This window comes from Schistocerca nitens, chromosome 4, assembly GCF_023898315.1.
Source record: "Schistocerca nitens isolate TAMUIC-IGC-003100 chromosome 4, iqSchNite1.1, whole genome shotgun sequence".
NCBI classification, from domain to species: domain Eukaryota; kingdom Metazoa; phylum Arthropoda; class Insecta; order Orthoptera; family Acrididae; genus Schistocerca; species Schistocerca nitens.
The window spans coordinates 401,052,834-401,066,130 of NC_064617.1; the positions used below are offsets into that span (position 1 = coordinate 401,052,834).

At 41.3% G+C, this 13,297-nt stretch overlaps 1 protein-coding gene across 2 annotated transcripts in view; it reads left to right on the forward strand.

Annotated features, from left to right (window-relative positions):
- Nucleotides 1–13,297, forward strand: part of LOC126251814 (solute carrier family 22 member 7-like) — a 91,813-nt gene that overhangs the window by 39,578 nt on the left and 38,938 nt on the right. For both annotated transcript variants that reach the window (XM_049952458.1, XM_049952459.1), the window contains exons 4-5: nt 5,891–6,048; nt 11,353–11,521. In XM_049952458.1, the coding sequence (XP_049808415.1) occupies nt 5,891–6,048; nt 11,353–11,521 (327 nt within the window). The remainder of the gene's footprint in view (nt 1–5,890; nt 6,049–11,352; nt 11,522–13,297) is intronic.

Below are 13,297 nucleotides of genomic sequence, written 5' to 3' on the forward strand. Positions count from 1 at the left end.
ACAGTTATTAAAACATTAGATTGTGCCTGGTAAGTACATAAACACACAAGAAATTTGAGGATTAACCTAGTAATCATAGAGATATGCCAAAAAAAGGTCAATTCAGTTTGGAGAACGTAAAAATAATTCACAAATGAATTCTGTACTTGCCTATGCTGCTGCAACAACAGAAGCATCCACCTTCACTGACTGACCGGCACTGAACAGTTCAAACAAAAACAAAAGGCTCTGGCCGCACTCTGCACGGCACGGATATTAAAACATTAGACTGAGCCTAGTTTGCTGTTTCTGTAGGATCAGTAACCAGTGCCTGGTACAGGCTGTTCTATCCGGTGAAGCAGGAATTTAATCGTTTTCCAGGGCCTGAAAGAAACATGCAACATAAGGGGCAAGACACTCGGGCGATCCGTCGTAGGATAACATTTGGCAGCTTTGTAACTGCATGTGAGAAGGCAGGCCAAATTTGTCGCCAGACGAGGGTATACTATATACTGTTGCGACTGTTGACGCACGCTTTGCTATTAACTGTGTGTGTCATTGAGTCTGAGTTTATTTTTATTTTTTTAATTTTTTTTGAGTCGTCAGTATACTGACCAGCTTGATGCAGCCCGCCACGAATTCCTGGGCTGTGCCAAACTCTTCATCTTGCAGCCTACGTCCTCAGCTATTTGTGGGAAGTATCCCTATGACTGTCAGCGTTTACCCTCTGCAGCGCCCTTAGCACCATGTATGTTATTCCTTGATGACTTAACAAATGTCATATCATCCTGTCACCTTTTTAGAGTTTTCCATGGATTCCTTTCCTCTTCGATTCTTCCCAGAACCTCCTCATTTCTTACATTATCAGTCCACCTAATTTTCAAACTACGTCTGTAGCACCACATCCCAGACGCCTCGATTCTCTTCTGTTCTAGTTTTCATACAGTCACCGTGAATTTTAATTCCACTCTTGAACTTGTCTTTTATTTTCATCATTCCTTTTTCGACATATAGTCTGAACAGTAAGGGCAATATCCTATGTCCCTATCTCACACCTTTTCTAATCCGAGCATTTCGTTCTTGGTCTTCCACTCTTATTATTCCCTCTTCGCTCTTTGTACACGTTGTATATTAACCGTCTCTCCCTATACCTTACCCTCATTTTCCTCAGAATTTCGAACATCCTCCACCCTTGACACTGTAGAATGCTTTTCCTGGTCGACAAATCCTATGAACGTGTCTTGATTTTTCTTTAGTCTTGCTTCCATTATCAGTAGCTACATCAGAACTGCCTCGCTGGTGCCTTTTCCTTTCCTAAAGTCGAACTGACCGCCATCTAATTCAGCCTCGATTTTCTTTTTCATTCTTCTGTATATTATTCTTGTAAGCAACTTGACCGCATGGGCTGTTAAGCTATTTGTGCGCTAATTATCACACTTGTCAGCCTTTTTAGTCTTAGAAATGGTGTGGATGATATTTTTCCGAAACTCAAATGGTATATCGCCAGACTTACACAGACTACACACTAATGTGAATAGTCGTTTTGTTGCCCCTACCCCCAATGATTTTAGAAATACCGTTGGAATATTATGTATACCTTCTGCCTTATTTGATATTAAGTTTTCCAAAAATTTTCTAAATTCTGATTCTAATACTGGATCTCATATCACTTTTATATCGACTGCTGTTTCTTCTTCTATCACATCAGACAAGTCGTCCTCCTCATACAGGCCTTCAACGCAGTTTTTTCACCCATCCGCTCTCTCCTCTGCATTTAACAGTACAATTTCTATTGCACTCTTAATGTTACCATCCTTGCTTTTAATTTCATTGAAGACTTTTTGAATTTTCTGTCCTGCTCTTTTTCGATTTCTTCACATTTTTCATGCAGCCATTTCGTCTTAAATTGCCTGCACTTTCTCTTTATTTCAATCCTTAGCGACTTGTATTTCTGTATTCCAGTATTTCCCTGAACATTTTTGTATTTCCGTCTTGCATCGATCAACTGAAGTATTTCTTGTGTCATCCATGGTTCCTTCGCCGTTACATTCTTTGTACCTATGTTTTTCTTTACAACTTCTGTGATTCCTCTTCTTAGAGATATCCATTCCTCTTCAGCAGAACTACCCACTGAGCTATTCCTTATCTCAGTATCTACAGCCTTAGAGAACTTCAAGCGTATCTCCTCATTCCTTAGTATTTCCGTATCCCAATTCTTTGCTTATTCATTCTTTCTGTCTAATCTCTTAAACCTCAGCCTACTCTTCATCACTACTACATTGTGATCTGAGTCTATATCTGCTCCTGGATACTCATAGTGCAGTATCTGATTTCAAAATCTCTGCCTGGCCATGATGTAATCTAACTGAAATCTTATCTTCTCGTATTACCCGTCCTTTTCCAAGTATATGGCTCCTCTTGTGATTCTTGAATAGAGTATTCGCTGTTACTAGATGAAATTTGTGACAGAACTCAGCTAGCCTTTTTCCTCTCTCATTTCTAGTACCAAGCCCATTTTCTGTTGTAACCCTTTCTTACTGCTTCCCCAAGAACTGCATTTCCAGTCCCCCACGAGTACTAGATGTCCTTCTCCATTTACATATTGAATTAGCCGTTCAGTATCCTCGGATACTTTCTCTATCTCTTCATCTTCTGCTTGTGACATCGTCATGTATGTGTGAACTATTGTTGTCGATGTTGGGTTGCTGTCGATTGTGATAAGAACAACGCTATCACTGAACTGTCTATAGTAAGACACTTTCTGTCACACCTTCCTATTCATAGCGAATCCTATTCCTATTATACCATTTTCTGCTGTTGTCGATTTTACCCTATACTCATCTAACGAGAATTCCCTGTTTTCTTTCCATTTCATTTTACTGGCCCCACTATATCTACGTAGATTGAATCTTTGCATTTCCCTCTTCAGATTTTCTAGCTTCCCTACGACGTTCGAACTTTGGACGTTCCACGCCCTGACTCGTAGAACGTTATCCTTTCGTTGGTTATTCAATCTTTTTCTCATGGTCACTTTTCCCTTGGCATTCCTCTCCCCGGCCGGCCGCGGTGGTCTCGCGGTTCTAGGCGCTCAGTCCGGAACCGCGCGACTGCTACGGTCGCAGGTTCGAATCCTGCCTCTGGCATGGATGTGTGTGATGTCCTTAGGTTAGTTAGGTTTAAGTAGTTCTACTAGGGGACTGATGACCACAGAAGTTAAGTCCCATTGTGCTCAGAGCCATTTGAACCATTCCTCTCCCGGAGATCCGAACGTGGGACTAGTCCGGAAACTTTGAGACTGGTGAGGTCATGCTGGCACTTCTACATACTCTGTGGATACACATTATGCACTTTCAGTAGTGCAGTGGTTTGTATTGCCTTCTGCATCGTCATACCTTTGACCATTGCTGATTCTTACACCTCTAGGTGCAGTTTCCCACCCCAAGGTCAAGAAGGGGCCCTGAACGTCTGTCCACTCCTCCGCCCTCTTTCAGAAGGCTGTTGGCAGAATGAGGGCGACTTCCTATGCCAGAAGTCTTCGGCTGACAAAACTGATGATTTTGTGAGCATATACTATATATTCCTAGAGTGAACAATTACTTGTCACATTATTTGAGGGGCTGGAAGTGCAAGTGGTACAAGTGGGGTTTCACAAAGGAAATGATCTAAATAAATATTTGGCAAGCTAAAACGTGAATCTCATCTGAACAAAAGCACTACAATCGATTTCCTGAATAATGCCACACTCTGTGACGATCAAATTTAAGCTCCTAGTCAGTGCCTGGGCTGCATTTAGAATGCAACTAGTTCAGATGTAATGGCGGGCGGGAGGAGAATTACTGATCTTTAATGAGGGTTCGGGTATTTATCTTTCTGAAACTACAGCAATAGCCCAATGTGTGTGCTTTCAAGAGTTCTTATAGTCATATTTAATGCATGTTTAAATAGGTCGTAATTTGAAATACCGCTTGTACATGTTGAGGCAAAATGAGCACACGCACACAATAGATCGTAAGGTCTCTGAATCTGGTCATACATATACGGAATGTGATAAAGATTTTGACCTCTTTGAAAAGGTAAGGAAATACTTCACACATGTGTTACTTCCCCTAGACAGAAAGCAAGCGGTGAAGCATGTCAGCAGAGCACGTTCTGTAGTGGAAACCAAGACAGAAAACTTTCCTTTAATTCAAGCCATGGATGCCATAGAAGAGGATAAAGTTGCTAAGGACGCGGAAGGAAACAAAATACAAAGGAAAGTAAACCAGGTGGATCTCAATAAGCAAAGATAGTCCTCCAACAGTCCAGTGAAAGCATTCATTATTTATAGAAGCGGACTTCACGAGGCGCAATACTGATCTGCCATCAATACCTCTTCGTGAGCCTTTGCATCAAGATAAGTTTGAAATAAAATTTGACGACTGGAAAATTCTTGGGGAGATACAGAACTACATCTCTGCACTTCACATTGAGTTCTATAACATTATATGCTACTCCCATACAGCAGTTATCATGGGTGTAAGAAGAGAGATTGAGAAAGAAGAGGACATGGCCAAAGAAGGGAACGAGGAAGACTGAAAATGCGCAACACAATGGTACAGCTTCCCGAGTGTTGCCCAGGAAGGACATTCTTCAAGAGGTACCACAGAAGGAAATGATTACGGTTCTATAGATGCTGACAGTGATGGGATTATAGAAAGTGGCTATGAATAACCGCTCATTTATGTTGGAACAACATCAATAAGTTTCCTTTTGTTTTCTAATTTTATTTGCTGATTACCAATTGTTTTAAGCTTGTTTTATTAATTTAGTTTTAATTACTCACATATCCTCGTTTTGTTGTGAAAAGTACTGTATTATGTTTATTACACGTGTCTACCTAAAAAAAATTTTCAAAATATAGCGGAGTAAATAAATATTTTTCGCACTTCTACCGGTTTTACTCTAAAATGGTTTAAGATGCTAGAAGTATAAGGATATTTATTACATTATAAAAATAATGAAGGGGCACTACAATACCGAACCATACCTACAATTATGCACTGACGAATTGATAATTAGGAAAAAATACTGATGTTTCGACAGTAGCTCAAATAATTTATAAATAGTGATTTATCTTTGGCAGTCATTTACTGGGTTTGCTTCAGCAAACCCTTGGATCACTTGTACCCTCAGCCCCTCATTTGTCAATAAAATGACTTTTCCCTTGAGTATGTTGCATTTCTTCCGGCAATGTACAAATAAACTACTACCACAAACTGATTTGACATGGTATCTTCAAATAGAAAGACAGAAAGTTAGTTGGAGTCTGTAAACTTAAGTTGCGTGTGATGTCATGGAACTCGCGAGGTGACTACTTGGCCACATAAAATTAGGACTAGAATTACTAGATGGCAACACCGAATAGTCGGATGTTGTTACCTGCAGTGTGTACTGGGCCAACGAAGACGACCATGGGAAAGTAACAAGCTGATAATTCTGCAATCGCAATGTGCATTGGTCGAAAGACCTCATATGTTCTATAAATTTCTGTAAATCGGGAATGAGATAAGTTCTTTGACAAGTACAGGTCAGAATAAAGTTTTAAGAGGGATCTCGAACGTTGCAATGAGTTGCAGCACGTTAATCAGGTCACGGAGAGTGTTTCACATTTCTCATAGAAGCTGAGCTGCAGAAAAGATTTTAGTTTCAAGTGTAATAACAAAAATTACTTAATCTGAAACAAATATAAATGTTTTTGTAGATCAACATTTAGCCGAGAACGACGGAACTTCATTGTTAGTTCTGCAGAAGAATGTGAAACGATATGTTATTTTTATAAGAATTACATATTATATAATTTGTAATGACCATCTACACTGAGTGATAAAATTAATAAATTTGTCATGTAGAGTGAAAATGTCATTGTTTCCAGATTTGGCAGAAAAAAACAATTTCTGTTGAGCATAACCGTGATAGCAATATCCAGAACGCTGCTAACGGTTTCAGCGGGTGTGTACCCACTTTACGTCGCCCTTTCGGCCTTATCTGAAGCACCTGGGATGCCGTGCATTGAATCAACAACTGCTATAGGTGAGTATAGTAGCCGGTGTTATCTGTAATCAGAGAAAAGTCATTTTCCTCTTTATTATGTTATGTATCGCTGAAGGACTATATTCCACCTCTAAGGCTTCCTTCTTTCACTGCTCACGTTTTACTTTCCTTTTTTCATGGACTATTCATTAAATGTTTGAAAACTTGTTGATACACTTTCCTTTCATCCCTTGCATGTCACTTTTTTTAAACTGGTCATCTGAAAAACGTCTAAAATTCATAATTAATGCCTGTCACCTGCCATTTTGTCAGTCCTATTCACAACATGCCCCCTGTGTCACCATTGTACCGATGACTTCGCCTGCTCCACACATTGTTTCATTTATAATACGTTATGTTGTACAAATACACTTACCAGTTCCTACGAACTGCATACAATTGGTCCCAAACTAAATTCAAAAAAATGTTCAAATGTGTGTGAAATCTTATAGGACTGAACTGAAAAGGTTACCAGTCTCTAAGCTTAAACACTACTTAACCTTAATTTTCCTAAGACAAACACACTCACCCATGCCCGAGGGAGGACTCGAACCTCCGCCGGGACCAGCCGCACAGTCCATGACTGCAGCGCCTTAGACCGCTCGGAACTAAATTCAAACTCAGACTTAACGGGGTCTGGAGAAGATACGTCACAGCTTACAGAATACTAGTAGTTACCTCGGCCGGGCTGGCCGCAGGTTGCGCTCGCAACGAGCAGCACAGGCAGCCAGACGGACTCGCCTTTGTACCTGCGAATCCAGCCGCAAAAGAAGAGCTGCGCAGGGTGGAACTGGAACCGTACGTCACACGGCACGAGGCGCCCTTACGGGATAGCCAACGACACGACACAGAGCAGTCGGCACGCGGAGCGAGCTGGTTTGCTTGATTTTGCGCTCTCAGCGCTCTCCAGGGGCAGTTGTCGGCTTTATTTGGCTCGCAATCCATACAGTTTGTTCACGAAATCTAAAATCCTTACGTTAGCACTGTTAAAATGCACATGTCCTCCCTTGTCTATATGCTAGTCACGTTGTTCTGTCTGTGGTGTACATAAATAAAAGCTCCAATATCCGTGAACATGTAAAGGAAAGAAATATGTAAAGGAAAGAAATATGTCCAGGCATTGGGGACGTCAGTTTATAAAAGTTCACCAAATCGAACAAAGTCACTGTTGACACAGAACGAAATTATATTTACATAACATCAAATTACAGAAATTATTTCTCATCATTTCATGAAACACCTCCCACAGCCATTTAGAAAACGCGAAGATGGAAAAAAAAAATAGAAAAAGGATACCGTAGGACATGAACCCTCTTCCAGTAAAAAAAAAAAAAAAAAAGGTTCAGATGGCTCTGAGCACTATGGGACTTAACATCTGAGGTCATCAGTCCCCTAGAACTTAGAACTACTTAAACCTAACTAACCTAAGGACATCACATACATCCATACTCGAGGCAGGATTCGAACCTGCGCCCGTAGCGGTCGCGCGGTTCCAAACTGCAGCGCCTAGAACCGCTGGGCCACACCGGCCGGCTCCCAGTCTACCCTCTATTGCATAACAGAGGGCATTCACTTACTATGTTAGCTGAAGTTCTGCATCAGCGACCTTGTTCTTTATGTTAAAAATATACTAAATCGCCGAAATGTTATTGACATTTAATCGAAATAAATCCTAATAAAAACGACACGTTTTCATGAATCGTCAGTGTGCCGTTTCCTTATAAGGCCTTACTTTCACAACACGTTCACGGAAATAAATAAATACTAAATTATTTAAGCACCAATGTGTCATTCCCTGTCATTTTGTTACAACAACCGTCCCCTAATAATAACGATTGGTTCTGAAGACATTCAATGTGCTGGTGCTTAGAAAGAACATATGTTCATAGGATGTAAGGTGTAATATTAATCCCACCGGATATCGGCTTCTACTGAACGTGACAAATATAACATGGTATCTCGCTTTCTGCTTGTGACGCATGGTGCATTCTTTCTTCCTAGTGATTCTACTTTACGTGGCACATTGTCGAAATATCGCAGACGTTATTTTGTGCTTCACGTGACGAAATGGCTCGTCAACATGAAACAGCAGGAAGTGACGTCACAGAACTCGTAGAGCGCCACGTCAGCTTTAGGTAACTTGTTCCTTGTGCCGACGACTTTAGTAATACTGCAGGCATATTCAGGTAATCAGCCGACGTGACAAACAAGAGTAATTACCGGCCTTCGAATACCACAGAAAAAATCGCCATTACAGCAGCTGCAATGATTTTTGTAAATTGTTTAGTAAAAGATCACCCCACATGTCTTTCAGCATCATTTCATCCTCATTCACTCGCAAGTCACCGTAGTGGCGTTAAAGAACTTGTGGAGCGGCGGCCGAACCGCCCCGCGAGGGGCTCCCGGCCACCAATGCCATCGCTCATTATTATTATTACTATTACTATTATTATTATTATTATTACCCCACATGTCACTGATGACAGATTGTTGTTGTTGTGGTCTTCAGGCCGAAGATTGATTTGATGCAGTTTTCCCCGCTAACCATGTGCTCGCCTCTGTTTAACTACTGAGAACGCAGTGCATTCCTTTAACAAACTCCGTTAGGTTTCAGCACACTCGGGTGCCAGGTGGAGTGGTGCATCCAAGGGGGTAACAACAACAGCGTCGTTCACAGTTCCAACAAGTGGAACACTTTCTTTAATAAAACACGCAGTAGAATTTGGCAAGACATTAAACCATTGCAACTTAGCGTGTCAGTGCTGTGACTGTGTCGAATTATTGCAAGAAAATCTTACTACAATTGGTTAGCTTATTTCTCATAAATGGAAGAACCTGCTACTTGAAATTAAAAATTATTCACGGCTGTTAAGTAAACGAATTTAACAAATGTGAAAGCAAACAAACCCCAGAATCTTGACAACTTTGGTTTAATTTGGTAGCTGCGTGAACAAATGAAAAGTTTAAAAAAATAAAAGAAAACAGCTGAATGAAGTGGCTTAGTAAAAATGTCCACGATTAAAGTTAACAACACTAAATAAGGTACAACAAAAATACGATGTTTAAGCAAAACGCTTAGTTTACCAATGCTCTGTATGAACCCACAGTGACTTTGCAGTCTTATAGGATGCCGACGCAACTACACGGGACACAACGGTCGAATCCGTGAGGCATTAGAAGGAGACCCACAGAAGGGCGTGGTAAATCATTTCATAACAAACGAGACAATGATGGCCTTAAATAATTGGCGTGAATGTTTCGTTATCTAGCATCAAAATTGTATTTACAGTTTGGGAAAATTTTCCGGGAACTGTTGCTACTAATAAACAACTGGAATAATTCGATCTGGAGCAAATGGCTTTCAGATAAGGGTTAGCAGTACAGCCCTAGAAGACCAGTTTAGCACAGTGCTCATATACAGGTCATAATTCACCGTGAACTATGAATCCACTATTTAACAAGCGGACAGAAAGCGTTATCAATGTGCTTGCTCAAAGCTACTTACACAATTAACAAGAAAAGATTTCTAAATTTAGACTCTGGAAAATGACCCCCATTAAGACGGCCGTTACAGCCTGTACCGCAGTACCAATTAGACAAGCAGAATAATTTAAGCTCACAGATTCACTGAGGCAGAATATAACTTAGAATAATCGCAGACTTTGACCTATTCTGATAGATCGCCTTGCTGCCAAACACGTAACAAACGCACACAAGTTAACGACCGCGAGGTTCATATTAAAGGTCACCGTTTTAATTCACTGGGGCAAGATTCAGACAGCACTTCCGCAACAAGGCACCAACAGTCCACATGGTAAACCGGCCACTCGCATCTGGAAGGGGATGGCCGCAAATCTACGTTTGACGTTCTCCCTCATCAGCTTACTGTCCTAGACGTACTCCGGCAGGCACAAACAGCGCAAGCGGCTCAGGCACTGTCGCTTTCCCGGCAGTTCGAAACACCCGCCTGCTCCATCAGGCTCACGGCGTCGTTAACAAACGGCACAGCGCTCCGTGTCCACTTGCTTCAGCCGTGGTCCTTCCTCCAACCTTTTACCGCGTGGATCCCACGTTCCAACTACCAGGGTTCCGCTGTCGCCCCACGGAGGCGCGTTCTGACAAAGATGGCCATGCAGCGGCACAACCAACAATCGAGGGATCAAAGCTAACAGTACGTATCAACAACAGAAACTATATCCATTTGAACCGCCTACTGTATTCATTCCTTGGCTCTCCTCTACTACTTTAACCCTTTACCTACCATCGAGGCTCAGAGGCCTGTCTGTGATATTTCTATTATTCCTAATATTTGTCATTTTTAGTAGTACTTGATGGTCAGCAGTGTCAGTGGTCTTTGCCAGATCTAAAAATACACATGTGATACGTTCATCGTTGTCTAATTAATATACTATTACTTTCTTGATCTCTGCCATAGCTACTGAGAATTTATCCGCAATGGCTACAGCTAGCGTTCTTTATTAGTAGGATAGCATCACAATATGCAACAGTGAACCCTATATCGCTTCAATCGAAAGACTCCCTTCTTCCCACATACATGAGAGGATTGGCGGTTCTTTCCGTATGATGTAAGTCTGAAACCATCTACAGCTACAATAATTAAAATTATGTCGAGAAATATCAGTATTCTGCTCAGCAGCGCCTAACTGACGGCGATCATGGATCCAGATGGTCTTCCTGCGGCCTCTCAGCTTCGCTACTAATAAACCACTCTGAGATTTCAGTTACTCGATACCCCTCTTAAGCAAGTTTCACAGAAGTTGCTCCTACGGATTAGACACTCATAATTTGTTTATTAGTGTTCAGCTACCATCCATTACAGCATTCCTTTTCCACTCTTTCTCTCAGACATAGTAGGCTACTGCAGATTTCTCTAAAATACAAACTTCTTACCGAGGTGTTATCATGCTTATATTAACTTAGGTCTAACAGAGTCGCATAGCCGGCCGCAGTGGCCGTGCGGTTAAAGGCGCTGGAGTCTGGAACCGCAGGACCGCTACGGTCGCAGGTTCGAATCCTGCCTGGGGCATGGATGTTTGTGATGTCCTTAGGTTAGTTAGGTTTAACTAGTTCTAAGTTCTAGGGGACTAATGACCTCAGCAGTTGAGTCCCATAGTGCTCAGAGCCATTTGAACCATTTTTTAGAGTCGCATAAAAGAAATTTAATTTCTTAACCAGTTTCGGGCACTAGATCTCGAAATACATTTCCTGTTTACTGTTTACGTGTTTATGCATCTAACAACAGTGAATGAATCAAACGAATGTATTGAAATTTTTGTTTTACAGGTATCGAATTGGCTGGAATAAAACATCGCTCATATGTGAACTTTTTAGCAATTGCGTCTTACTGTATTGGAAGCATTGGTATGGGGTTAATAGCCTGGACTCTAAGAAACTGGGTTCATTTCGTCCTTGCTGCCTCAGTTCCATGCTTCATTCCTTTGCTACTTTACAGGTAATTGTAGTGTAAGAAAATAATCGGAGGAGGTCTTAGTCGATTTTACTAACAGAAGCTCTATATTGTCTATATATTAAGTACGATTTTAGAAGAAAACGGATCTGCAGCTCCATCTTGTTTTAAATTGAAGGGTATCTGTCGATGAAAGATCTGGTTGGGGATCGGTGCTCGTGATGAAGGTGTCCATAAAAATGAGTGTACACGAAAGAAAAACCTTTGATGTTTACATGAACTGAGTTCCAGGATGTACACATTTATGATAGTTAAATAAGAATTAAATAAAAAACATGGCCATACTTATCTGTTGCAGAACAGATAGCAGTAGGACGTAAAATGGAAGTTTGCGAGGGAATACGTAAGCATGTGCTCTGGTAAAAATTTCACGCTTATTCGAGAACAGTTGAACAAACTAATAAACTAAACAATTAATAAATAGATGATGATTGCTCTTCTTCATAAAACTCTCGTCTGAGTAACAAAATTACATTAACTGCGTCTTGGAGACCCCACCACGATTTATCATTAATTATTAATTATGGAAGGGTCAGACGAATGGCGACATTAACGTACATATACACATATCATATATATTTAGAAGAAATCTAAGAGTAAAGAAAAAATTCACCAGTGTGCACGTGGTTGGCAAACGGTCGTTCCCTTGGCTTGAGTGCACGAAGCAAATGAACAAGAATTCATCGATAAGAATAAACTGTTAACTGTTGCACCATAGAAGAAATTCTGAAACTAATTTGGAAGTCTTACCCTGAGAATCAGTAACTGTGACATGTAACTATTCTCACAATACATCAAGACGTGGTCGTCACAATCAAGAGTTCTGCACAAAATGAGTGGTGAAATTCAGAATTATGATGATGATGATGATGTGGTCCAATACACCGAGTAGAGTAGGGAGCAATGCGGGAGACCCGCACCGCCGACTAGGCAAGGTCGTAGCGAAGGTGGTTTGCCATTGCCTTCCTCCGACGGTAACGGCGATGAATTATGCTGATAACACAACACGCAGTCATCTCGACGCAGGGAAAATCCCTCACCCCGCCGGGAATCGAACCCGGGACCCCGTGCGCGGGAAGCGTGAAAGCTACCGCAAGACCACGAGCTGCGGACTAGCTTACCAAAGTGGACTGGATATAGTACTGGGAGTAATGATCTGAGAACGTAAGGCTCTCAGATCCGTACTTAACACGTGAAGAGACAACAAAGGCATGTGGAAACTAGATTACGAACTGAAATCGAAATTAGTGACATTTCAGAAATCTGTTCAGGTGTACTGTACTAGTGAGATGACCAACGAACTAAATCGGACCGAACTAAGAAGATACATCACTAGTACATATGTCTGAATAGAAACAGAGCAGAACAATGGCTTGCTCACGTGGCCAAACGAATCCGGTTACAACGTTCCGAAATTAACCAGAAAAATTCCATATACCGCTAAACGAGCAATGAGCGATGAGAGCTAGACGTATTTTTGACTGCAGCTGAAGTCTACACAAATAAGACAATGAATTAACTGTGAATAGCTACACACAGTTAGTAGGTGTCGCCCACCTCGCGTCTCCCAGAACACTGCCGATCGAACTGTTTTGGAACACGAGTGTCCCGTTCCTTCAAAAGTGACCAAAGAGCTCCCTATTGTGTGGTGCCAACCTGTAGAAGAGCTTCGTCCAAGGCGAACAGAAAACTCTTTGCTACCTGGTACGTGCTTTACTTCCACAGATCTAACCACTGAAATTTAACTTGTACATACTGCAC